Source organism: Orcinus orca, chromosome 2 (assembly GCF_937001465.1).
Source record: "Orcinus orca chromosome 2, mOrcOrc1.1, whole genome shotgun sequence".
In the NCBI taxonomy this organism is placed as follows: Eukaryota; Metazoa; Chordata; class Mammalia; order Artiodactyla; family Delphinidae; genus Orcinus; species Orcinus orca.
In genome coordinates, this window is record NC_064560.1 from 134,035,566 (window position 1) to 134,063,068 (window position 27,503).

Sequence of the window (27,503 nt, forward strand, 5' to 3'; positions counted from 1 at the left end):
ATCCCACTTAATCATGGTGTATGATCCTTTTAATGTGTTGTTGGATTCTGTTTGCTAGTATTTTGTTGAGAATTTTTGCATCTATATTCATCACTGATATTGGTCTGTAATTTTCTTTTTTTGTGGTATCTTTGTCTGGTTTTGATATCAGGGTGATGATGGCCTTGTAGAATGAGTTTGGGAGTGTTCCTTCCTCTGCAACTTTTTGGAAGAGTTTGAGAAGGATAGGTGTTAGCTCTTCTCTAAATGTTTGATAGAATTCCCCTGTGAAGCCATCTGGTCCTGGACTTTAGTTTGTTGGAAGATTTTTAATCACAGTTTCAATTTCATTACTTGTGATTGGACTGTTCATGTTTTCTGTTTCTTCCTGGTTCAGTCTTGCAAGCCTTATACCTTTCTAAGAATTGGGCCATTTCTTCCAGGTTGTCCATTTTATTGGCATAAGAGTTCCTTGTAGTAGTCTCTTATGATGCTTTGTATTTCTCCGGTGTCTGTTGTAACTTCTCCCTTTTCATTTCTAATTTTATTGATATGAGTCCTCTCCTTCTTTTTCTTGATGACTGGCTAAAGGTTATCAATTTTGTTTGTCTTCTCAAAGAACCAGCTTTTAGTTTTATTGATCTTTGCTATTGTTTTCCTTGTTTCTGTTCCATTTATATCTGCTTTAATCTTTATGATTTCTTTCTTTCTACTAACTTTGGGTTTTGTTTGTTCTTCTTTCTCTAGTTCCTTTAGGTGTAAGGTTAGATTGTTTATTTGAGATTTTTCTTGTTTCTTGAGGTAGGATTGTATTGCTATAAACTTCCCTCTTAGAACTGCTCTTGCTACATCCCATAAGTTTTGGATCGTCATGTTTTCATTGTCATTTTTCTCTAGGTATTTTTGATTTCCTCTTTGATTTCTTTAGTGATCTCTTGGTTTTTTAGTAATGTACTGTTTAGCCTACATGTGTTTCTGATTTTTATGTGGTTTTTTCCCTTGTAATTTATTTCTAATCTCACAGCGTTGTGGTCAGAAAAGATGCTTGATATGATTTCAATTTTCTTAAATTTACTGAAGCTTGATTTGTGACCCAAGATGTGATCTATCTTGGAGAATGTTCCGTGTGCACTTAAGAAGAAAGTGTAATCTGCTGTTTTCGGCTGGAATGTCCTACAGATATCAATTAAATCTATGTGGTCTATTGTGTTATTTAAAGCTTGTTTTTCCTTATTAATTTTCTGTCTGGGTGATCTGTTCATTGGTGTAAGTGAGGTGTTAAAGTCCCCCACTATTATTCTGTTACTGTTGATTTCCTCTTTTATAGCTGTTAGCAGTTGCCTTATGTATTGAGGTGCTCCTATGTTGGGTGCATACGTATTTCTAATTGTTATTTCTTCTTGATCCCTTGATCATTATGTAGTATCCTTCCTTGTCTCTTGTAACATTCTCTATTTTAAAGCTATTTTGTCTGATATGAGTATTGCTACTCCAGCTTTCTTTTGATTTCCATTTGCATGGAATATCTTTTTCAGTCCCCTCACTTTCAGTCTATATGTGTCGATAGGTCTGAAGTGGGTCTCTTGTACATAGCATATATATGGATCTTGTTTTTGATTCCATTCAGTGAGCCTGTGTCTTTTGGTTGGAGCATTTAATCTATTCACATTTAAGGTAATTATCGCTACGTATGTTCCTTTTACCATTTTCTTAATTGTTTTGGGTTTCTTTTTGTAGGTCCTTTTCTTCTCTTGTGTTTCCCACTCAGAGAAGTTCCTTTAGCATTTGTTGTAGAGCTGGTTTGTGGTGCTGAATTCTCTTAGCTTTTGCTTGTCTGTAAAGCTTTTGATTTCTTCATCGAATCTGAATGCAATCCTTGCCAGGTAGAGTAATCTTGGTTGTAGATTTTTCCCTTTCATCACTTTAAATATATTGTGCCACTCCCTTCTGGCTTGTAGAGTTTCTGCTGAGAAATCAGCTCTTAACCTTATGGGAGTTCCCTTGTATGTTATTTGTCGTTTTTCCCTTGTTGCTTTCAATAATTTTTCTTTGTCTTTCATTTTTGTCAATTTCATTAGTATGTGTCTCAGAGTTTATCCTCCCTGGGACTCACTGCGCTTGGGTTTATCCTGCCTGGGACTCTCTGTGCTTCCTGGACTTGGGTGGCTCTTTTCTTTCCCATGTTAGGGAAGTTTTTGACTATAATCTCTTCAAATATTTTCTCAGGTCGTTTCTCTCTTTTCCTACTGGGACCCCTATAATGCGAATGTTGTTTCGTTTAATATTGTTCCAGAGGTCTCTTAGGCTGTCTTCATTTCTTTTCATTCTTTTTTCTTAATTGTATTCCGTGGCAGTGAATTCCACCATTCTGTCCTCCAGGTCACTTATCCGTTCTTCTGCCTCAGTTATTCTGCTATTGATTCCTTCTAGTGTATTTTTCATTTCAGTTATTGTATTGTTCATCTCTGTTTGTTCTTTAATTCTTCTAGGTCTTTGTTAAACATTTCTTGCATCTTCTCGATCTTTGCCTCCATTTTTTTCCGAGGTCCTGGATCATCTTCACTATCATTATTTTGAATTCTTTTTCTGGAAGTTTGCCTATCTCCACTTCATTTAGTTGTTTTTCTGGGGTTTTATCTTGTTCCTTCATCTGGTATATAGTGCTCTGCCTTTTCATCTTGTCTGTCTTTCTGTGAAAGTGGTTTTCATTCCACAGGCTGCAGGATTGTAGTTCTTGCTTCTGCTGTCTGCCCTCTGGTGGATGTCGCCATCTAAGAGGCTTGTGTGAGTTTCCTGATGGGAGGAACTGGTGGTGGGTAGAGCTGGCTGTTGCTCTGGTGGGCAGAGCTCAGTAAAACTTTAATCTGCTTGACTGCAGATGGGTGGGGCTGGGTTCCCTCCCTGTTGGTTTTTTGGCCTGATGCAGCCCAACACTGGAGCCTACCTGGGCTCTTTGGTGGGGCTAATGGCAGACTCTGGGAGGGCTCATGCCAAGGAGTACTTCCCAGAACTTCTGCCAGTGTCCTTGTCCCCATGGTGAGCCACAGCCACCGCCCGCCTCTGCAGGAGACCCTCCAACACTAGCAGGTAGGTCTGGTTCAGTCTCCTCTGCGGTCACGGCTCCTTCCCCTGGGTCCCAGTGCGCACACTACTTTGTGTGTGCCCTCCAAGAGTGGAGTCTCTGTTTCCCCCAGTCCTGTCGAAGTCCTGCAGTACAATCCCACTAGCCTTCAAAGTCTGATTCTCTAGGAATTCCTCCTCCTGTTGCCGGACCCCCAGGTTGGGAACCTGACATGGGGCTCAGAACCTTCACTCCAGTGGGTGGACTTCTGTGGTATAGGTGTTCTCCAGTCTCTGAGTCACCCACCCAGCAGGTATGGGATTTGATTTTACTGTGATTGTGCCCCTCCTACCGTTCCATTGTGGCTTCTCCTTTGTCTTTGGATGTGGGGTATCTTTTTTGGTGAGTTCCAGTGTCTTCCTATTGATGATTGTCCGCCATCTTAACAGTATTAAATTTTCTGATCCGTGAGCATGGGATATCTTTCTATTTATTTCAGTCTTTTAATAATATTTTGTACTGTGCAGAATGTAAGTTTTACACTTCTTTTGCTAAATTTATTCCTTTGTATCTTTTTAATGCTATTGTGAATGGAATCGTTTTCTTAATTTCATTTTTAGGGTTACTCATTGCAAGTGTGTAGATACCCAGTTGACTTTTATGTATTGATCTTACATCCTGCAACATTGCTCAACTTCTTTTGAAATGTCTCCCGCATTCTTTGATCACTTCCTTACTTTTTTCCATAATAAGCTATTCCAGTCTCATCTTGTACTTTCTCTGTCCGAGTCCAAGATTCAGCCATTTGTCTAAGGAGCGCTGGTTGCTTTTTGTGGAGAATGGTGTTTAGAAATCAGTGTCTGAGCATTAGGTACTCATTGCTGCTAGGATGTCACAGTTCTTGGGTCCTCTGAATGGACAGAACTAAGAAATACATGTATATCAATATTTATACCAATATTTAATGCTATAAATCTTCCTGCTTATCTCTCTATTTAGACAAAGATAGATAACCTCTGAAATTGTTTCAATTCAGAAATACAGGATTCATTCTAGCTTTTCCTTCTCCCTTTACAAATTTATAATTTCTTTCGCTGACAGTGAGAAACATGGCTCCCAACATCCTCAACATAATTACTTATTTATCAATTCTCAATTCCTTAACCAATCTCCCAGTCTTTGTTGAAACAATGCTCTGCTCAGCCACCTTCCTCACACAGGCTTCAGACCCCCAGTTTTTCACATTTCAGCATCTTTGAAATCATATGTATCTTAAAATTGATGGTGTGTTATAGAATTTTATTGACAACATTCATTCTTCCTTAGTGCTACATAAAATAGCAGTGCCTGTTATAATGATATCATCTTAGATTTGAAGAAATATGCTTATTTAGATATCTATTTGCCTAGAGTCTAAGAAGCTAAGTAAATTTGATTTAAGAATTAACATAAGTTTAAATGACACTGTTTTTGGGTGATTGAGAAGGAATAGTTCTAGAATTTGTCATTTGAATTATAACATGTCTGTGTACAGTGAAGGAAATATTTGTTGTATCATCACATGACTACAAACAGTATAAGGTAGTGTCTGCCCAATATAATAAGCATTTAAGCTATATAAGAGAGCCACTTCTGGATTTTTTTTTAACATCTTTATTGGAGTATACTTACTTTACAATGGTGTGTTAGTTTCTGCTTTATAACAAAGTGAATCAGTTATACATATACATATGTTCCCATATCTCTTCCCTCTTGCATCTCCCTCCCTCCCACCCTCCCTATCGCACCCCTCTAGGTGGTCACAAAGCACCGAGCTGATCTCCCTGTGCCATGCGGCTGCTTCCCACTAGCTATCTATTTTACCTTTGGTAGTGTATATATGTCCATGACACTCTCTCACTTTGTCACAGCTTACCCTTCCTCCTCCCCATATCCTCAAGTCCATTCTCTAGTAGGTCTGTGTCTTTGTTCCCGTCTTACCCCTAGGTTCTTCATAACCTTTTTTTTTTTCCCTTAGATTCCATATATATGTGTTAGCATACAGTATTTGTTTTTCTCTTTCTGACTTACTTCACTCTGTATGGCAGACTCTAGGTCCATCCACCTCACTACAAATAACTCAATTTCATTTCTTTTTTATGGGTGAGTAATATCCCATTGTATATATGTGCCACATCTTCTTTATCCATTCATCCGATGATGGACACTTAGGTTGCTTCCATCTCCTCGCTATTGTAAATAGAGCTGCAGTGAACATTTTGGCACATGACTCTTTCTGAATTATGGTTTTCTCAGGGTATATGCCCAGTAGTGGGATTGCTGGGTCGTACGGTAGTTCTATTTGTAGTTTTTTAAAGAACCTCCATACTGTTCTCCATAGTGGCTGTATCAATTTACATTCCCACCAGCAGTGCAAGAGTGTTTGCTTTTCTCCAAAGTCTCTCCAGCATTTATTGTTTGTAGATTTTTTGATGATGGCCATTCTGACTGGTGAGATGATATCTCATTGTAGTTTTGATTTGCATTTCTCTAATGATTAATGATGTTGAGCATTCTTTCATGTGTTTGTTGGCAATCTGTATATCTTCTTTGGAGAAATGTCTATTTAGGTCTTCTGCCCATTTTTGGATTGGGTTGTTGTTTTTTTTTTTGTTATTCAGCTGCATGAGCTGCTTGTAAATTTTGGAGATTAATTGTTTGTCACTTGCTTCATTTGAAAATATTTTCTCCCATTATGAGGGTTGTCTTTTGGCTTGTTCATGGTTTCCTTTGCTGTGCAAAAGCTTTTAAGGTTCATTAGGTCCCATTTGTTTATTTTTGTTTTTATTTGCATTTCTCTAGGAGGTAGGTCGAAAAGGATCTTGCTGTGATTTATGTCATAGAGTGTTCTGCCTATGTTTTCCTCTAAGAGTTTGATAGTTTCTGGCCTTACATTTAGACCTATAATCCATTTGGAGCTTATTTTTGTGTATGGTGTTAGGGAGTGTTCTAATCTCATACTTTTACATGTACCTGTCCAGTTTTCCCAGCACCACTTATTGAAGAGGCTGTCTTTTCTCCACTGTATATTCTTGCCTCCTTTATCAAAGATAAGGTGACCATATGTGCGTGGATTTATCTCTGGGCTTTCTATCCTGTTCCATTGATCTATATTTCTGTTTTTGTGCTGGTACCATACTGTCTTAATTACTGTAGCTTTGTAGTATAGTCTGAAGTCAGGGAGCCAGATTCCTCCAGCTCCGTTTTTTGTTCTCAAGATTGCTTTGGCTATTTGGGTTCTTTTGTTTTTCCATACAAATTGTGAAATTTTTTGTTCTAGTTCTGTGAAAAATGCCAGTGGTAGTTTGATAGGGATTGCATTGAATCTGTAGATTGCTTTGGGTAGTAGAGTCATTTACACAATGTTAATTCTTCCAATCCAAGAACATGGTATATCTCTCCATCTATTTGTATCATCTTTAATTTCTTTCATCAGGGTCTTATAATTTTCTGCATACAGGTCTTTTGTCTCCTTAGGTAGGTTTATTCCTAGATATTTTATTCTTTTTGTTCAATGGTAAATGGGAGTGCTTTCTTAATTTCATTTTCAGATTTTTCATCATTAGTGTATAGGAATGCCAGAGATTTCTGTGCATGAATTTTGTATCCTGCTACTTCACCAAATTCATTGATTAGCTCTAGTAGTTTTCTGGTAGCATCTTTGGGATTCTCTATGTATAGTATCATGTCATCTGCAAACAGTGACAGCTTTACTTCTTCTTTTCCAATTTGGATTCCTTTTATTTCTTTTTCTTCTCTGATTGCTATGGCTAAAATTTCCAAAACTATGTTGAATAATAGTGGTGACAGTGGGCAACCTTGTCTTGTTCCTGATCGTAGTGGAAATGGTTTCAGTTTTTCACCATTGAGGACGATGTTGGCTGTGGGTTTGTCATATATGGCCTTTATTATGTTGAGGAAAGTTCCCTCTATGCCTACTTTCTGGAGGGTTTTATCATAAATGGGTGTTGAATTTTGTCAAAAGCTTTCTCTGCATCTATTGAGATGATCATATGGTTTTTCTCCTTCAATTTGTTAATATGGTATATCACGTTGATTGATTTGCGTATATTGAAGAATCCTTGCATTTCTAGGATAAACCCCACTTGATCATGGTGTATGATCCTTTTAATGTGCTGTTGGATTCTGTTTGCTAGTATTTTGTTGAGGATTTTTGCGTCTGTGTTCATCAGTGATATTGGCCTGTAGTTTTCTTTCTTTGTGACATCTTTGGTTTTCGTATCAGGGTAATGGTGGCCTCATAGAATGAGTTTGGGAGTGTTCCTCCCTCTGCTATATTTTGGAAGAATTTGAGAAGGATAGGTGTTAGCTCCTCTCTAAATGTTTGATAGAATTTGCCTGTGAAGCCATCTGGTCCTGGACTTTTGTTTGTTGGAAGATTTTTAATCACAGTCTCAATTTTAGTGCTTGTGATTGGTCTGTTCATATTTTCTATTTCTTCCTGGTTCAGTCTTGGTAGGTTGTGCATTTCTAAGAATTTGTCCATTTCTTCCAAGTTGTCCATTTTATTGGCATAGGTTTGCTTGTAGTAATCTCTCATGATCTTTTGTATTTCTGCAGTGTCTGTTGTTACTCCTCCTTTTTAATTTCTAATTCTATTGATTTGCGTCTTCTCCCTTTTTTGCTTGATGAGTCTGGCTAATGGTTATCAATTCTGTTTATCTTTTCAAAGAACCAGCTTTTAGTTTTATTGATCTTTGCTATCGTTTCCTTCATTTCTTTTCATTTATTTCTGATCTGAATTTTATTATTTGTTTCCTTCTGCTAACTTTGGGGTTTCTTTCTTCTTCTTTCTCTAATTGCTTTAGGTGCAAGGTTAGGTTGTTTATTTGAGATGTTTCCTGTTTCTTAGGGTAGGATTGTATTGCTATAAACTTCCCTCTTAGAACTGCTTTTCCTGCATCCTGCAGGAATGGGTCATCGTGTCTCCACTGTCATTTGTTTCTAGGTATGTTTTGTTTTTTGTTTTGTTTTGTTTTGTTTTTTGCAATACGCGGGCCTCTCACTGTTGTGGCCTCTCTCGTTGCGGAGCACAGGCTCCGGATGTACAGGCTTAGTGGCCATGGCTCACAGGCCCAGCCGCTCCGCGGCATGTGGGATCTTCCCAGACCAGGGCACAAATCCGTGTCCCCTGCATCGGCAGGTGGACTCTCAACCCCTGTGCTACCAGGGCAGCCCTGTTTCTAGGTATTTTTTTGATTTCCTCTTTGATTTCTTCAGTGATCACTTTGTTATTAAGTAATGTATTGTTTAGCCTCCATGTTTTTGTATTTTTTAAAGATCTTCTCCTGTAATTGATATCTAGTCTCATAGTGTTGTTGTGGAAAAGACACTTGATACAATTTCAATTTTCTTAAATTTACCAAGGCTTGATTTGTGACCCAAGATATGATCTATCCTGGGGAATGTTCCATGAGCACTTGAGAAAAATGTGTATTCTGTTGTTTTTGGATGGCATGTCCTATAAATGTCAATAAAGTTCATCTTGTTTAATGTATCATTTAAAGCTTGTGTTTCCTTATTTATTTTCATTTTGGATGATCTGTCCATTGGTGAAAGCGGGGTGTTAAAAGTCCCCTACTATGAATATGTTTCTGTTGATTTCCCGTTTTATGGCTGTTAGTATTTTTTTTTTTAACATCTTTATTGGGGTATAATTGCTTTACAGTGGTGTGTTAGTTTCTGCTTTATAACAAAGTGAGTCAGTTATACATATACATATGTTCCCATATCTCTTCCCTCTTGCATCTCCCTCCCTCCCACCCTCCCTATCCCACCCCTCCAGGCTGTCACAAAGCACCACGCCAATATCCCTGTGCCATGCGTCTGCTTCCCACTAGCTATCTACCTTACTACGTTTGTTAGTGTGTATATGTCCATGACTCTCTCTCGCCCTGTCACAGCTCACCCTTCCCCCTCCCCATAACCTCAAGTCCGTTCTCTAGGAGGTCTGCGTCTTTATTCCTGCCTTACCCCTAGGTTCTTCATGACATTTTTTTTTCTTAAATTCCATATATATGTGTTAGCATACGGTATTTGTCTTTTTCTTTCTGACTTACTTCACTCTGTATGACAGACTCTAGGTCTATGCACCTCATTACAAATAGCTCAATTTCGTTTCTTTTTATGGCTGAGTAATATTCCATTGTATATATGTGGCTGTTAGTATTTGCCTTATGTATTGAGGTGTTCCTATGTTGGGTGCATAAATATTTACAATTGTTATATCTTCTTCTTGGATCGATCCCTTGATCATTATGTAGTGTCCTTCTTTGTCTCTTGTAATAGTCTTTATTTTAAAGTCTATTTTGTCTGGTATGAGAATTGCTACTCCTGCTTTCTTTTGATTTCCATTTGCTTGGAGTATCTTTTTCCATCCCCTCACTTTCAGTCTGTGTGTGTCCCTACGTCTGAAGTGGGTCTCTTGTAGACAGCATATATATGGGTCTTGTTTTTGTATCCATTCAGCCAGTCTGTGTCTTTTGGTGGGAGCATTTAATCCATTTACATTTAAGGTAATTATTGATATATATGTTCCTATTCCCATTTTCTTAATTGTTTTGGGTTTGTTATTGTAGGTCTTTTCCTTCTCTTGTGTTTCTTGCCTAGAGGAGTTCCTTTAGCATTTGTTGTAAAGCTGGTTTGGTGGTGCTGAACTCTCTCAGCTTTTGATTGTCTGTAAAGGTTTTAATTTCTCCATCAAATCTGAATGAGATCCTTGGTGGGTAGAGTAATCTTGTTTGTAGGTTTTTTTCCTTCATCACTTTAAATATGTCCTGCCACTCCCTTCTGGCTTGTAGAGTTTCTGCTGATAGATCAGCTGTTAACCTTATGGGTATTCCCTTGTGTGTTATTTTTCCCTTGCTTCTTTTAATATGTTTTCTTTGTATTTAATTTTTGACAGTTTGATTAATATGTGTCTTGGCGTGTTTCTCCTTAGATTTATCCTGTATGGGACTCTCTGTGCTTCCTGGACTTGATTAACTATTTCCTTTCCCATATTAGGGAAGGTTTCAACTATAATCTCTTCAAATATTTTCTCAGTCCCTTTCTTTTTCTCTTCTTCTTCTGAGACCCCTATAATTCGAATGTTGGTGCATTTAATGTTGTCCCAGAGGTCTCTGAGACTGTCCTCAGTTCTTTTCATTCTTTTTTCTTTATTCTGCTCTGCAGTAGTTATTTCCACTATTTTATCTTCCAGGTCAGTTATCTGTTCTTCTGCCTCAGTTTTTCTGCTATTGATCCCTTCTAGAGTATTTTTAATTTCATTTATTGTGTTGTTCATCGTTGCTTGTTTCCTCTTTAGTTCTTCTAGGTCCTTGTTAAATGTTTTTTGCATTTTCTCTATTCTATTTCCAAGATTTTGGATCATCTTTACTATCATTATTCTGAATTCTTTTTCAGGTAGACTGCCTAGTTCCTCTTCATTTGTTAGGTCTGGTGGGTTTTTATCTTGCTCCTTCATGTGCTGTGTGTTTTTCTGTCTTCTCATTTTGCTTATCTTACTGTGTTTGGGGTCTCCTTTTTGCAGGCTGCAGGTTCGTCGTTCCTGTTGTTTTTGGTGTCTGTCCCCAGTGTCTAAAGTTGGTTCAGTGGGTTGTGTAGGCTTCCTGGTGGAGGGGACTAGTGCCTGTGTTCTGGTGGATGAGGCTGGATCTTGTCTTTCTGGTGGGGAGGTCCATGTCTGGTGGTGTCTTTTGGGGTGTCTGTAACCTTATTTTGATTTTAGGCAGCCTGTCTGCTAATGGGTGGGATTGTGTTCCTGTCTTGCTAGTTGTTTGGCATAGGGTGTCCAGCACTGTAGCTTGCTGGTCATTGAGTGAAGCTGGGTGTTGGTGTTGAGATGGAGATCTCTGGGAGATTTTTGCCATTTTATATTACATGGAGCTGGGAGGTCTCTTGTGGACCAGTGTCCTGAAGTTGGGTCTCCCACCTCAGAGGTGCAGCACTGACTCCTGGCTGCAGCACCAAAAGCCTTTCATCCACACAGCTCAGAATAAGAGGGAGAAAAAGTAGAAAGAAAGAAAGGAAGGGAGGGAGGGAGGGAGGGAGGGAGGGAGGAAGGAGATAAAATAAGATAAAGTAAGATAAAATAAAGTTATTAAAATAAAAAATAATTAAGAAAAAAATTTTCCTTTTAAGTAGAAAAACAAAACAAAAACAACAAAAAGGACAGATAGAACCCTAGGACAAATGGTGAAAGCAAAGCTATACAGACAGAATCTCACACAGACACATATACATTCAGAAAAAGAGGAAAAGGGGAAAAAATAATATATCTTGCTCTCAAAGTCCACCGCCTCAATTTGGGATGATTCGTTGTCTATTCAGGCATTCCACAGATGCAGGGAACATCAAGTTGATTGTGGAGATTTAATCCGCTGCTCCTGAGTCTGCTGGGAGAAATTTCCCTTTCTCTTCTTTGTTCGCACAGCTCCCGGGGTTCAAATTTGGATTTGGCCCCGCCTCTGTGTGTAGGTCACCGGAGGGCGTCTGTTCTTAGCTGAGACAGGACAGGGTTAAAGGAGCCACTGATTCAGGGGCTCTGGCTCACTCAGGCCGGTGGGAGGGAGGGGCACGGTGTGCGGGGCGAGCCTGCAGCGGCAGAGGCCAGCATGACGTTGCAGCAGCCTGAGGCGTGCCATGTGTTCTCCCGGGAAGTTGTCCCTGGATTCCGGGACCCTGGCAGTGGTAGGCTGCACAGGCTCCTGGGAAGGGAGGTGTGGATAGTGACCTGTGCTCGCACACAGGCTTCTTGGTGGCGGCAGTAGCAGCCTTAGCGTCTCATGCCCGTCTCTGGGGTCTGTGCTGATAGCCACAGCTCGCGCCCCTCTCTGGAGCTCCTTTAAGCGGCGCTCTTAATCCCCTCTCCTCATGCACCAGGAAACAAAGAGGGAAGAAAATGTCTCTTGCCTCTTCGGCAGGTTCCGACTTTTTCCCCGGACTCCCTCCCGCTAGCCGTGGTGCACTAACCCCTTCAGGCTGTGGTCACACCGCCAGTCCTCTCCCTGCGATCCCACCAAAGCCGAGCCTCAGCTCCCAGCCCCGCCCACCCCGGCGGGTGAGCAGACAAGCCTCTCGGGCTGGTGAGTGCTGGTCGGCACCGATCCTCTGGGCGGGAATCTCCCCGCTTTGCCCTCCGCACGCCTGTTGCTGTGCTCTCCTCCGCGGCTCCGAAGCTTCCCCCCTCCGCCACCCGCAGTCTCCGCCCGTGGAGGGGCTTCCTAGTGTGTGGAAACCTTTCCTTCTTCACAGCTCTCTCCCACTGGTGCAGGTCCCGTCCCTATTCCTTTGTCTGTGTTTATTCTTTTTTTCTTTTGCCCTATCCAGGTACGTGGGGAGTTTCTTGCCTTTTGGGAGGTCTGAGGTCTTCTGCCAGCGTTCAGTGGTTGTTCTGTAGGAGTTGTTCCACGTGTAGATGTATTTCTGATGTGTCTGTGGGGAGGAAGGTGATCTCCGCGTCTTACTCTTCCGCCATCTTTCCCCTCTCCTGGATTTTTTTAAGAAGTATGCTAATATACAAGTATGCTAATTCAAAGCAGTTTTGTACACTACTGTAATTAATAGGATTTTATTGATAATATAATTATAGTATCATAACTTTAATTATTAAAATACATGTCAATTATATCTGGTAACCAAGTAACCAGTACCTCTTCATAACTTTATTCTCCTGGGATACTTTTTTGTGTCATTTGTATAACCTGTCTTTTAAATATGCATATTATCCTCTAAAACCTTGCTCTATTGCATCTAAAAGATTTGCATTGGTCATTATCCTTTATACTATCCTATAAGAATGAAGTATTCATTGTATTCATAGGATCTTCGAAATCAACTCTATGAATCATATTATTTAAATTTTATTTCTGCTATTTCAAGAAGTAAACTGGAAGATATTGCAAATGCAGCATTAGCAGCTAGTGCAGTAACACAAGTAGCCAAGGTAAGAGGTTTTGGTTGGCTGATAACATTTTGTTAAATGTAAAATTCAGTAATATTCTGAAATCTATAAATAGACATTGGTGTCTAATTTACAAAGGACTGGAACAACCTAAGAAATATTTAGACCCAATACTTCTAGAAAGAGTTCTGATAGTGTAAATTATCTTCAACTTGGACTAGGCAAAATAAACCAAACTAAAGGAACTTATTACTCAGTTAATTTGAAAGACAAAAATAAGAAGCTGAATCAATTTTTGTTTTGGGCTGGGATTTGTATATTTTTTTTAGCTCAGCTTAGAAATAGTTTGACAGTTGTATTGTCATAAATTATACCCAGAATATTTTGGCATTGTTTTATCAGTGATCACTATAGTCACCATACTATCTTCAGATATTTTTTTAGTTAGGAGAGAGAATCCAAGGGGGCTATATTGCATATTATAAGAAAGAAGGCCAGCAATTCTATATCATAGTCACTTTTAGTCATGTTTGGCTTAATTATAAATAAATCTATAAAATATATTCTTGGTTGTAGCCCTGTTTTGCCCTTTGTTTCTTGAATTTGGACAAGATATAACTGAAAATTCTACAGAATGATATAGGGCGAATAAAAGACTAAACAACCATGCATTTAATTCCCATTCTTTCATTCTAATAGATTTTTCATTCTTAGATTTAGATAGTCCACTACTACTTCTGATTAGTTTTTAAGGCTTACGTCTTATTCTTTCTCTTCCAAAATTTATCATTAGTTTTACATGAAATAATATGAACAGTTTTCGATTTAACTACGTTTAACGTATCTCAGATAGTCTTCTTCATTTTTCTCCTGATTTACACTTCTAAAGAACTAGTGTAACTTTTCCCCGCCTATAAATATAGTTCACAGTGTAAAAACAGTTACTATGACTTTCTTAGAGAAGTATGATTAAAATGAATATAAAAATTAAAATTGTGGTTTTTCTTCATATTTGATATCCATTCCCATCCCAACCACAATTTATTTTAAAATTTTATATCTTCTTAAATTTTGTTTTCTGAAACTGTTACTCTCCTTGATAATTTATTGCCCAGAGTCTTGTTTTTTTTATTGCTTTTTTATGTTACTTTCTCATTCTTGTCCAATTTGACAATCTACATGCTACATGGTATAACTTTTAGTTATTGAATATAATTATAATTTTATTCATTTTATCATTAGTAGATTAAATCAAACTAAAAGTACATTCAATATTGTAAAATTGATTTGAAAACCTTTTCTTTTGTTTCTAGGTTTTCGATCAGTATCTCAATTTTATTACTTTGGAAGATGATATGTTTGTATTATGTAATCAAAATAAGGAGCTTGTTTCATATCGTGGTATGTAAAAATAGGAATTTTATAATTCATTGTTAACAAAATGAACAGTGTACTGTAGAAAAACAATAGTAAACATGTTTAGTGCACTCCAGAACCAGCTTTGTTTACAGCCCATAAAGAAAACAAGTCTCAGACTTGAGTTCTGTCACATGTAGACAACACTTACTAAATCTGTTTTGTAAGCTCAATGAAGGACCAATTATCTGACCTTTTAGTTACCCCACAGCAACTTGCACGAGTGGTTCACTCATGGTGTGTAAGACAGTATTTTAGTAGTAAGATTCAGTTAATCTTTTAGTACTTTGATCCTTGGACAAGAACAAGTTTACTTTGCTTCTCTGTGCTTTAGTTTCCAAATCTGTAAAACGGGAATAATAATACTATCTACCTCAGAGTTTTTAATGGGAGTTAAATGCATTCGTGTATGTAAAATGCTTGGAAAAGTTACTGGCATATCGTAAGCACTCAGAAACGGTTGGTTAATGTTGCTATTTGTCAAGATCAGACAACAACAAAGAGTCAGCAGCTACTAATGTCCTATTATGGAATGAAGTATTGATATAAGTACCATTCTCAAATATAGGTTGTTAGACACCCTTGATTCTTACACCCTGTTCATGCAGTGGTAGGTTTGAGTATTGGTATTTGATCAAATGCTATCTAACCACCTCTGAAGTTTGTATTCCTAGCTTTGATAAACTGACCATTCCTTGGATGTAGATAAAACTTAACAGACGCACACGCATACACACAGTTAACAGACACATATGCATACACACACACACATGCACACAGGAACATGGACACCCACACCATGTTTTATTGTCTATGCTGATTCTTTTTCTTTGTAAAAACACTTAACATGAGATCTACTCTCTTAACATTTTTAAGTATATAATACAGTATTGTTGATTTAGGTACAATGTTGTATGGCAGATCTCTAGAACTTATTCATCTTGCCTAACTGAAACTTTGTGCCCATTGATTAGTTATGTCAAATATTTTAAAGAAAATTGCAGACTACAAAAGATGTAATTAGCCAATTCATAGAAATAATTATTAATTTGATACCTAAGTATTGAGATGTTTGGGAATGACTAGAGTTTCAGAGGTTCTAAAGTAGGGGCCTCCCATGGGGGCATTTGGAAATGTGTAAGGACATTTTTGATTGTCACAATTAGCACTAGCAGTTAGTGAGCAGGGACTAGGGATGCTAAATCTTCTGCAGTGTGTAAACCATACTCACATAGAAAATCGTTCTGCTCAAAATACTAGTGGTATTCTATCATAACACACTGGACCAGGTGGTAAGCTCCCAAGAGAAGAGAGCATGAATCTTTTGGTTTCACTGAGCTCCATAGTATGCCTTCTTGCTGAAATTAAGCAACATCTCTAAATGGGTGTAAGTATTTGCTGAATTGCCCATGTAAGAGATTTTTGACAGTACTGTAGTTATTTACAGAAGTCTGTTTACATTTAATTGACCTTTAACTTAATTAGCTACTTAAGATACATGTTTAAAACCTAGTTTCCCTTAAGCCTTTAAACTAAACTTGTAAATTTTATTTTTAAGTCTGATTTGAAAACAAGCACCTTTACTTTTTCTTTGATTAACTCAGATTGAACTGACTAAATTATAATCAGTCTCATTTAACAAACTTAGTCAACAAACTTAGTTTGTTAAATTTCCTTAAACAGTTTAAGTTGCGTTTATAAGTTCAACCTATTCATTTTTTAATTATTTGTTTTTTAATTGATGTATAGTCAATGTACAATATTATGTAAGTTACAGGTGTATAATATAGTGATTCACAGTTTTTAAAGGTTATATTCCATTTATAGTTATTATAAAATATTGGCTGTATTCCCTATGCTGTACAATGTATTCTTGTAGCTTATTTTATACATAATAATTTGCACCTCTTAATCCCTACCCCTAGGTTGTCCCCTCTTCCCTCTCCCCACTGGTAATTTGTTATCTATAGCTGTGAGTCTGCTTCTATTCTGTTACATTCACTAGTTTGTTGCATTTTTTAGATTCCACTTATAAGTGATACCATGCAGTATTTGTCTTTCTGTCTGACTTATTTCACTTAACATAATACTCTGCAAGTCCATCCATGTTGCTGCAAACAGCAAAATTTCATGATTTTTTATGACTGAGTAGTTTTAAGTACTTCAAATACCAGACCAGGCAACTTTATAAATCTAACAAACAAAATCTGCCCAAATATTTAAATAATTATTAAAAATAATTAAATTTATAGGGAATCTAAATTCATTAAACATTCAAGTGTTTATAAATTTGTTTTCTTATATCTCTCAACTTAAAAATCACAAGTCTGAAATTAATAATTATTGAATTAAAAGTATAAATTTAATTTATTAATTTTAAAGTATAATCACATGCTTAATCGCCCAGATTCTCAATAGTATAATTATAGTATAATAATAGTAGTAGATTGCCCTATACACATTTTACAATATAAGCTCATTTACTCCTCAGAATAACTTAATGAAGTAGGAATTAATATTATTTCTGTTTTCTAGATGAAAAAACTGAGGCACAGATACTAAGTAACTTGATAAGGAAATGGCAAAACCAGGTTACTAAATCCAGGCACTCACTCCAGAGTTAGTGCTCTTAATTATTATGTAATTATGTGGCAAATCCTCTCAAACATTGCAAGTGCTTTAATTAATAATCTTAAACAGATTATTCAAAACATAAATCAACCATATTGATACCATGGATTCAATTTTTATCACCTGTTTTCCATGGATTGGGAATTTATCCAATAAAGGACGCGGAGGTGTCACCTTAGTTAGACTTATGCTAATGTCTCAGACAAACCAAGTTGTTTTTGAAAGTGAGTTGAAGTTAGTGATGGACAGTGTTTTGACTGTTGAGGTCAGTGTTTCAGAGGTGTGGGACTGAAGGGTATGGACCTGAAGGGTGGAGGCTTCATGTAGATTTTACCTGAACCAGTGATGGGCAGAATGAGCTGAGTATTTCACTGGATTGGTATCCCCTGAATTTACATAATTCACGTTGTATCCTTATGCCATTTCTGTCATCTGATTTGGATAGATGGCAGTCTGAAGTACTGAATAGCAGCACGTTTCCTCATCCAGATTATGGTTAAAGTCTTTGTTATTTTTATGTTCTCTGCATGTACCATACTTTCTTTGAACACTCTGTTGTATCCAGTTGGATTCTGATTTCCTCTTATGCTGATCACAAGTTGTATTGAATTTTATATTTGTTTTCACATTCAAGATGCTAGGAAATTAAACATATTATATAGATAATATTTTAGTCCAGCCAGTCTTTTAACAAATAGTTACTGAGCATCTACTTGTCAGACACTGAGCCTAGGTACTCTGAGAGATAGGAAGATGAATAAGGCAAGGTCTTTGTCAAGAAAAGTCTTCACACCAATGTTTCTTAAAGTGTAGCCCCAACAACCTGTTTTTCAAATGTGGAAGCCATCGTGTAGTAGAGCAGCCAGGATAGCAAAGTCACTGGTTGTCAACCTAGTGAGTAGGCTTGCCACCTCTCCATTTATTCTTCCCTCCTGGCTAGGGACCATTATTACTCTTACCTTTTAAAAACATTTGACATGTTGGTTCTTAAAGTTCCAGGAAAGAAATGGGACAGAAAAGAAAAAAATGTGTAGCCCCAAGTATCACCTGAGGTGTTTGTCAGAATTGCAGATTACCTAGAATTATCCCAAATCTATTGAATTGAGTCCCTGAGGGAAAGGGCTAATAGTCTTTCATTTTTAATAGCTTCCAGAGAAACTTCTTTCTCTTCTCTCCTATTCTTAGAATGAGTCTTCTGTCCACTGGAGTTTGAGAACCACTTAAGCACCGTCTAGTAGATCAGAAAAGAAATTTATATGATTTGTTATAATACAAAGAAAATGTATGTGATGTTGGTCTTGCCGTAATTGATTTATTGATACATTGTCCTTTTCTGGCAGTATTTGGATAGTAAGATCAGTAGTTTCTTGAGGCCATTTAATGTTTGTGAATAAAATTATGGAAGTCGATATTTCCTATTTGCTCTGGCAAAAATTTTGTATAATTTATGTGGTGGGTTTTTTCTTATTATTACTGCTCTAATATTGATACTACTCATTACTACTACTGATATTGAGGTGGTATTTTTTTTGAAGTATAATTTTTGTGGATACTTGTTCACTTAAAATTTAAAGCATAAAAATTTTACTTCTTTAACTATTACAAGTATTATCAAACTGAATAGTGATAGGTGTTGAGTAATAATTTGAATAAAAATAAGGGATAAATTTTGGTCACTTTCTTCTCTTTTATCTATGTCATTTTAGCCATTAACAGACCAGATATCACAGACACAGAAATGGAAACTGTTATGGACACTATTGTTGACAGCCTCTTTTGCTTTTTTGTTACACTGGGTAAGTTTTCAAACCTTTGTTTATTTCTTGAAAGTAAGTTATTTAACAGCTCATTTTAACTTGTTACACTGCAATATGATCCTTTATTATCTATCTGGATCTCTACAATCCCTCTCTCCAGAGTTGAGATAAAATATACATTCTGTACTATATAAAACCACAATTCTTCTAATAATTTGATGAAGTTAGCATTTAGCAGCTCTCTTGAGTTGTCACCTTAGATGTCTTTGGTAATTGTAACTTCCTAATATATTGTTTGAATGTTTGCTGGTGGCTTCACCTATGTGCCTGCTAATTTTCTTTTAATAGTTCATTTTGAAAAATTTCAAATGCACTTCTAATTAGAGAGATATATGCCTGGTAAGTATTAAGGCAAACTCCCAAAGCTCCAGGAAACAGTAACTTTACGTAAAACACTTATCCAACATACTCTCAAAATTTTAAACATTTCTTTGGAGTATCTAAATTTACTTACAGCTACATTGTGTTTAATGTCTAATGTATGATTTTATTCGTTACTATTAATAATGTATATGTTTAGAAATCCTCTAATTGCTATTTTAATTTTGCAGACACTGAAAACTTTTCAGTTAAAATGATCCTCACACTACATTAATAAAATTTCTCTCTTTTTCACAAATGAGAAAATTGAGAGATACATGCATAGTTTAGGATATAGACAAAAGCTTGAGGAGAATTTGCATACAGATTTTGCGGGTCCCTCCTTTCAGGGATTTTTCCCTTTAATTTCCAGCCCTGAACTCCAGGCTTTGATTTCCCAGCTCAGTGAGTCTTCTGTTTTCTGCTTGAGCTCTTTCTCCTCTGTGCCATGCAAACTGGAAAGTACCCTCAAGAGGAAAGCTGGTTAAAAGTATCTCTCACTGTTCAAGTATTTCTCTTCTTTCAAGAGTTTTACCCTCCTCCACTTTCTGCTTGCTTTCGATTGCTCTCAGTACCTTCAAATGGAGTTGTTGTTGGGTTGTTTGTTAAAGAACGCACATGTATACCACTTTTAGTCATTAAACAGACATAATTAATCTTTCTATTTTTGCACACAGTCTCCAGAATTTTGCTGAATGCTAGAGTTATTGTGGACATTAAGGTTATTTTTGCTTGATGATAACTATATTTTCAAGGTTAAGGTAGATTGAAAAAGAAGTGTACAGACCACTGAAGTGTTAGAGCCACTTTTATTATGTAGAGTATCAGAAAGTGATTTTTCTTAAAGGAAAAGTTGAAATTACCACCAACCTGACATAGAAAGATATCAATAATAAATTAAGTGGAAAAAAAGCAAATTTAAGGATGGTATGCAAAATATCCTGTTTTTGTTTTTTATGCACTCCACACACACACTTATTTAGACTATATGTAGAATATAACCTGGAAACATTGATATCTAATTCTTAATGGGGTTATTTTGGGATGCTTGAATCAAGAGGATTAACTTTGTACATTTCTAATATTATTTGGATTTTCTTAGGACAGACATGTATAGCTTGCCATCAGAAGAAAACAAAGTTTTAAAAAATGTACTAATATTTCACGTTTTTACTTTTACAAGTGACTGAGCATGCTTTGTATAGAATCTAAAATGTAAGAATTTCAGCATATAAGTATTACAATGTTCTTTGTTTTATGAGATTTTCAGTGCAGTTTAATTTTTTTTTCTCATTTTAGGATTTCAGCCTTCAATAAAACTTGGAATAATAGAGAGAAATTAAGAAGTCTAAAATGAGTTGATTTGATAATAAACTGAGGCCAACTTTTAGGAGTATTTTACATTGTGCAAAGAATGTGTTTTCTATTGATATTATCTTTTAAATTAGTCAAAGTGCTGATTTAGTCAGTCCATTGAAAAAATATGGTCACACTGATTGACCCACACAATATAAAAATCATGTTTTTCTGACTCCCTTCATGTTGTCTTTATAAGTGGTAAGGTCTATTTCTGAAACCTTGCTTTTATTTTCAAGATTATAAATCCTTTTATGTTTGTAGCCTGAAATTGTATATATCTATTGTATGTTATTATTTGAGGCTGATGTATTTTATAAGTATCCATTTTAATTATTAAGAGCTGAAATCATTGCTAACATCTGTTGTTAAAATAGGTGCTGTCCCTATAATCAGATGTTCAAGAGGAACAGCAGCAGAAATGGTAGCAGTGGTGAGTTCATGCAAATATCCATTGGGGATAAATAATGTGTCAGTTGTTTTCCCTAAATACCTCAAGTATTTTTGTTAATATTAAGTATTTATACAGTTGTTATGGGTTATATATTAAGTGCCAAAGGCAAATATTTTTATTTTATAACATTGGGATTACACCAAAAATAAAAAGTAATCATTGTGATCATGTGATGGAGTAAAATGATCTATTCCAATGTGAATGTGCTATTCCAGCCCTGTTTCTTTTTTACTCAAATAAATATTCCTCATTTAGCTTTGTCTCTCTAAGTAGTATTTTACACTTATTTGATTCCTCAAATCATTTAATATTTAACTTCATTTAGCAAACATTTATTAACAATTATAATCATTTTTAACATGATGAAGTGTATTTTGCTTTCCCATAATACTGGAGTAGAACATTCTGTGTAAAATGAGCATTCAAATATTTGCTTTAAAGATTAAAAAATAAGATATTAGAGAAATTACAGAGTTACTGAAAAGAAGGTAAATGGTATGGGAAGATGGAGGAAGATACACTAACATTTTTGAGTTTTAGTAGCCCGAATGAGTCATTGACAGATAGAGGGCTAGTTTCTTTCACATATTCCATTTCTATTCTGGAGCCTCTTGCAACCACCACTATTGAGATAGCTTCCTCGGTGCAGCAAGTTATGCTTTGGGAGAGAGTGTGGGTTATTACTGCAAAACGTTTCCCATACCTAAAGTAAAAATAGTCAACAAAAAGTGATTATTAGTGAAATCAGGTCTGAGTCACAATAGAAAAAGCATTGGTCTTTTCAAGTCCAAGTTAGGATAATATTGAATAGTAAAGAAGCTAAAATGTGAGAATTGCTGTTTTGTAAAGGAATTCTAAATTTCTTAGTTCCAAAATTAAGAATACAATGTGTATTACCCTATGCAAAGTTGTCTGAAACTGTTCTTCAAGAGTTAATGTAGCACAGGGAACTCTACTCAATATTCTGTGATAACCTATATAAGAAAAGAATCTAAAAAAAGATGAATATATGTATATGTATAAATGAATCACTTTGCTGTACACCTGAAACTAACACAGCATTGTAAATCAACTATGCTTCAATAAAATTAAATATTTTTTTAAAGAGTTAATGTAAAATTTCATTTTTCAGAAACTAGATAAGAAACTTCGGGAAAATCTGAGAGATGCAAGAAACAGTCTTTTTACAGGTGACACACTTGGAGCTGGCCAGTTCAGGTATTATGTTAGTTAATACACCTTATATGCTTGAAAATGAAACATTTGTAGAGTTTTTTGGGTTGTTTTTCCTTGTCTGATAGAATACCCTTATACTGGAAAGTCTAGATCAGGGTTTTGATTCAAATCGTTCTTAAAAATACAAATGGAATATTTTATTTAATTTACCTTCTTTTGTTAGAATTTTTTGTTTTTCATTTTTATCATCTGTAGGATAAATTTTTCTGTTTATATGGCTTTTTTTTTTTTTTTTGCGGTATGCGGGCCTCTCACTGTTGTGGCCTCTCCCGTTGCGGAGCACAGACTCTGGATGCGCAGGCTCAGCGGCCATGGCTCACGGGCCCAGCCGCTCCGCGGCATGTGGGATCTTCCCAGACCGAGGCACGAACCGGCGTCCTCTGCATCAGCAGGCGGACTCTCAACCACTGCGCCACCAGGGAAGCCCTGTTTATACGGCTTTTGCAGTAAGAAGCCACTTCCTTTTAATTATCATTAAGCCTCTTGGTAATGAAAAAAAGTAAGTTGAATAACTTGTGATGCCTATGTCTATTTCTACCTATTAACTGGTTTCCATTTTTACATTAAAATACCGGCAAAGTATTTTTGTCTTTTTTACCATGTCTAGTATAAATAGATAATGCCAAAGTTACTGACTGCTCAATTATTATTGAATAGAAATTTTTTTTAAAAAACTGTCCATTATAGTATATTTAACTTTTGTTTATTAAAAATAATGGACAGAGCTTCCCTGGTGGTGCAGTGGTTGAGAGTCCACCTGACGCGGGTTCATGCCCCGGTCCGGGAAGATCCCACATGCCACGGAGTGGCTGGGCCCGTGAGCCATGGCCGCTGAGCCTGCACGTCCAGAGCCTGTGCTCCACAATGGGAGAGGCCACAACAGTGAGAGGCCCGCATACCCCCCCCCCACACACACACACACAAAAATAATAATAATAATAATGGACAGTATTGGGGTGAGGAAGTAAAGAAACCCACACCAATGGCTGAAAATTATTTCAAGGGGAATAGGCAGTATTTTGGAAAATTAATTATTATCCGTAGTTCTAGGTGAATTAATAAATAAAGCCTGTGAAAATAAACTGATATTCAGTATAACGGCCTTCCAGGAATTATACTCTTATGGTAACCTTTCATAGACTTCATTTTAAGTCAATTTGATGGCTCTTACAGTTTTATATACTATTCCTATAATTTGCAGTTGATACTAACATTGTGTTTCAATTGTTCGTTCAACTGTTTCACCTCCCATGTTACTTTAAACTGTTTTGCAATTTCATCGCTGGTCTAAATATTCTTCTAAATAATGATATTTCTTATTAAGTAGAGCAGAGATATCAAATTCTCATCTGATTTTTTTTTTCAACAGAAGCAACCACTATGTCATACCTTACTGAACAGTTCCTTTTTTATTGTGCTCTTGTATAGGCCTTAGAAACCAATATAAAGGCACTGTTTTATTTAGATAAATTTTTTTTTTAGTGTATTCACATGATCATAATATAGTTGTCTTACTTTTAGTTTGTTGTATGCATTTCTAAATTATTTGAATTAGGGGTCAGCAGTCTTGTCAGACTATTTATTGTTAAATGTATTTGAATCCAGTTGTAGGCTAATGATTCTCAACGAGAATTTGGTAATGTCTAGAGACATGTCAGTTGTCACAACTGGGTAGTTGCTACTGGAATCTAATGGGGTGCATTATGGGATGCTGCTACACATCCTACACTTCACAGGACAACTTCCCATAATAAGAAATTATCCAGCCACAGATGTCAGTAGTGCTGAGTTAAGAAACCCTGCCGTAGGCTATCCTCCCTACCTTCCACCTAGCTCTGGAATAATGAACGATGGTAGGTGGTGGTAAGCGTGCCACTCCTACCTTTTTATCGCCAAGTCTTATAATTAATGCAGTTGGGAGTTCACTGTCTTACACCCAGTAGGGTGTAATGAGTTACTGAAATTGTCAGAGGTCTTTCAGGAGAAAATACATATAGTATATAAAATCAGGTAGCAATGCCTATTGAAAATTGACGTGTACTCTTGATACAGTAGTGCCTCTAAAGTGAAATCTCTATGCCTTTTGGAGACACATGGTAACCAGATGACTTTGTACCTCAATTTGCTTTAAATGTAGTTTATTTCATATCTAAATGATAGTGATGGAGTTAAACAATATATGACATGTCTGGTAAGTGAGTAATTATATAATTAGTTACTGTTGTAGTATAATGTTTTGGTTTCATATATTATAATGGGATAGGGTTTTGTGAGCCTCTTCTCTTGAGTCTGCTTTTTTGAATTTGTGTTTTCAGGAAAAAATTGGAATTTGTAATTTATGAAACGATTGAACATTTGTATAAATTTGTAAGATCCTACTCTCTGTAATTGTTTTCCCTGAACCTGGCAATGGGTTTTCTTTTTTTCCTTTTTTTAAAAAATGTAAAATATAAATCTGAGCAAAAGCAACTTATTCTTACTTTGATAACTATAAAAATTATTCTGTAGGGCTTCCCTGGTGGCGCAGTGGTTGAGAGTCTGCCTGCTGATGCAGGGGACACGGGTTCGTGCCCCGGTCCGGGAAGATCCCACATGCCGCGGAGCGGCTAGGCCCGTGAGCCACAGCCGCTGAGCCTGCGCGTCTGGAGCCTGTGCTCCGCAAGAGGAGAGGCCACAACAGTGAGAGGCCCACGTACCGCTAAAAAAAAAAAAAAAGAAATTATTCTGTAGAAGTATTTGTATAGATTTTTTCCTTTAAGAAAGTTCCCTAAGTAAGACGTATAATCTAGCATCATACACAGGCTCTAGGTAGTACAAAGCATTGCTTTACTTGATTGTACTAGAAAATTTTTTAGAAAGCAAAGTATTATGGAATATCAATATTAGTATACTTATTGTTCATATGAAAATGACATATACTGAAAGTAGTAGAAGAATGTAGATGTATACACAGGTGTTAAGAGTTACATAACTTTTTTTTAAATATATTTACAGCTTCCAAAGGCCTTTATTAGTCCTTGTTGACAGAAACATAGATTTGGCAACTCCTTTACACCATACTTGGACATATCAAGCCTTGGTGCATGATGTACTGGTAAGAGGCTAAATATACCACTTTTTGTTAAAATGTAGTAACATTCAATGGTCTTAATTTAAAATTAACATCATGGCTACAGAAATACAGATGAGAAGGATGGAGCTGAGAAATAGAAACAAAAAAGGTGATGGAATTTGGTATCACTAGATTGTGGATGCTGGAGAATAGTGAAGCCTTGAGGTTTAAAGTTCCAAATTTATGGTCTTTAAATTACAGGATAAATCAGTAGTATTGTTGGAATGATGGGGAACAAAAGAATGGAGGAAAATGAGTGGCTGGTTTTTTTTTTAATTTTTCATACTGAGTAAGTAAATAAATTTGTTCTCCTTGGGGAGAAAAGATGTAATTTCTCCTTTTTTTCCTGGGAATCTGTTAAGCCTCATTTTATGGTAAAAATAAATAGTATTTTTTATATTACATCATATGTTTTTTGAAGTAATTCCACATAGGTAATTTCATGCTTAAAACTAAAATCTGTTTTATCTATGCATATATTGATCTACTAAACATTGTAAATAGCATGTGATATACACAGATAAATAAAAACAGCCCCAATCTTCAAAGGCAATGGAAAGAAAAGATGTATACAAATAATTTCTATAAGACACTATGTAAAAGGGCCAGAATAGTCCCCATTTGTAAGATAGAAAAATTGAGACACAGAAGTTAAAGGATATGAACCTAAATTACTGGCTTTGCCAAGACCAGCACTCTAATTTACTAAATCTTAGCCCAAGCCTCTAGGGATTATAGTATATAATAGCATCATTATTGCAAAGATTGCCTGAAATGTCATACAGAAAGGAAATGAAAGACATGCAATAGATGGTTTTGATTTAATGGTTTATTTCTTTAAAACACAGACTCTAACTGTAAAGTATCTTTTAATAAATCAGATTTTAGGATTACTGATGGAAATTGGCAGTTCTGCACACTTCTCTATCCGAGAGTCCTCTGTGATTCTGGACTCGAAGATAAGTGTCAATGATAGTAGTCAACTCTGATTCAGTAGAGAGAGTGAGAAGAATCAAAGGGACACTGGAGAGTGAGAAGAATCAAAGGGACAATGGATCCAACCCTGAGTAACAGAACATGGAAAGTAGTTTTCATAGGTCAATAGAGGCTGAAGAACCACTATTGGAGTGCCTACTCTTTGACAGAACATTCTAGACCCTGGTTTTAGCAATAAATAAAGTCAATGAAAATATTCCTTTCTTCCTGTATCTTACATTCTAGTAGGAGAGACAGGCAATAAATAAAATAAAATATGTAATATTTCGTAAAGTGAAAAATACTCTGGAGAAAAGTAAAGTAAGTAATGGTGAACAGGATTGCAGTTTTAAAATAGGGAAGACCTCACTGAAAAAGAGACATTTGAGAAAGATCTAATGGAGAGAAGGTAGTGAATTATGTAGCTATTTGGGAGAATAGCATTCCAGGCAGAAGGATGCCTGATATGTTTAAAAGATGGTAAGGCAGCCAAAGTGGCCAGAGCAAGTAAGGCAGGGAAAAGTAGCAGGAGATGAAGTTAAATAGAACACGGGATGCAACGTAGCATAGGACATTAAAGGCCACTGTAAGGATATTGATTTTTAATTTGAGGGAAGCAGAGAGCCTCACATAGTTTTGAGTAAAGGAATGACATCTGATACACATTTTAAGAGTATCATCCTAGCTACTGTATTGAAAAAGACTCTTTGGGGGCATAGGAAGAGTCAAGGAGACCAGTTAGGAGTTGCAGTTATCTTAGCAAGAGATGATGGTGTTTTACACCAGGATGGAAATGGTGAGGGTTGTGATAATCTATTGAATGTAGGGTATAGGATTGACTGATGAATTGGATGTGAGATGTAAGAGAGAGAAGCCAAAGAAGACTCCAAAGTTTTGGCCTTTGCAAATGGACGGATGTTCTTTATTGAGATGGGAAAGACGTGGGAGAAGCAGTTTTCGGGGGAAAACCAGAGGTTGAGTTTTGGACGTGTTAAATGTGAGATGCCCATTAATATATTCAAGTATAGATATCATTAGATAGTTAGATATATGAGCCTGGAGTTAAGGAGAAACATCTAGTCTAGAGAAATAAATTTAGAAGTAGTTCATATATAGATGGTATTTAAAGCCAAGAGGTAAGA

At 36.4% G+C, this 27,503-nt stretch overlaps 1 protein-coding gene across 8 annotated transcripts in view; it reads left to right on the forward strand.

Annotated features, from left to right (window-relative positions):
* The window catches only part of SCFD1 (sec1 family domain containing 1), a 135,113-nt gene that overhangs the window by 21,722 nt on the left and 85,888 nt on the right, over positions 1-27,503 (forward strand). For 7 of the 8 annotated variants that reach the window (XR_004478267.2, XR_007475939.1, XR_007475940.1 and 4 more), the window contains exons 5-10: positions 12,924-13,046; positions 14,318-14,405; positions 18,758-18,847; positions 20,962-21,017; positions 22,171-22,256; positions 25,269-25,368. Coding sequence is in view for 3 of the 8 variants with exons in the window: in XM_004282144.4 (XP_004282192.3) it covers positions 12,924-13,046; positions 14,318-14,405; positions 18,758-18,847; positions 20,962-21,017; positions 22,171-22,256; positions 25,269-25,368 (543 nt within the window). In the remaining 5 variants the exon portion in view is untranslated. The remainder of the gene's footprint in view (positions 1-12,923; positions 13,047-14,317; positions 14,406-18,757; positions 18,848-20,961; positions 21,018-22,170; positions 22,257-25,268; positions 25,369-27,503) is intronic. The other variant, XM_049706796.1, reaches the window with a different exon arrangement.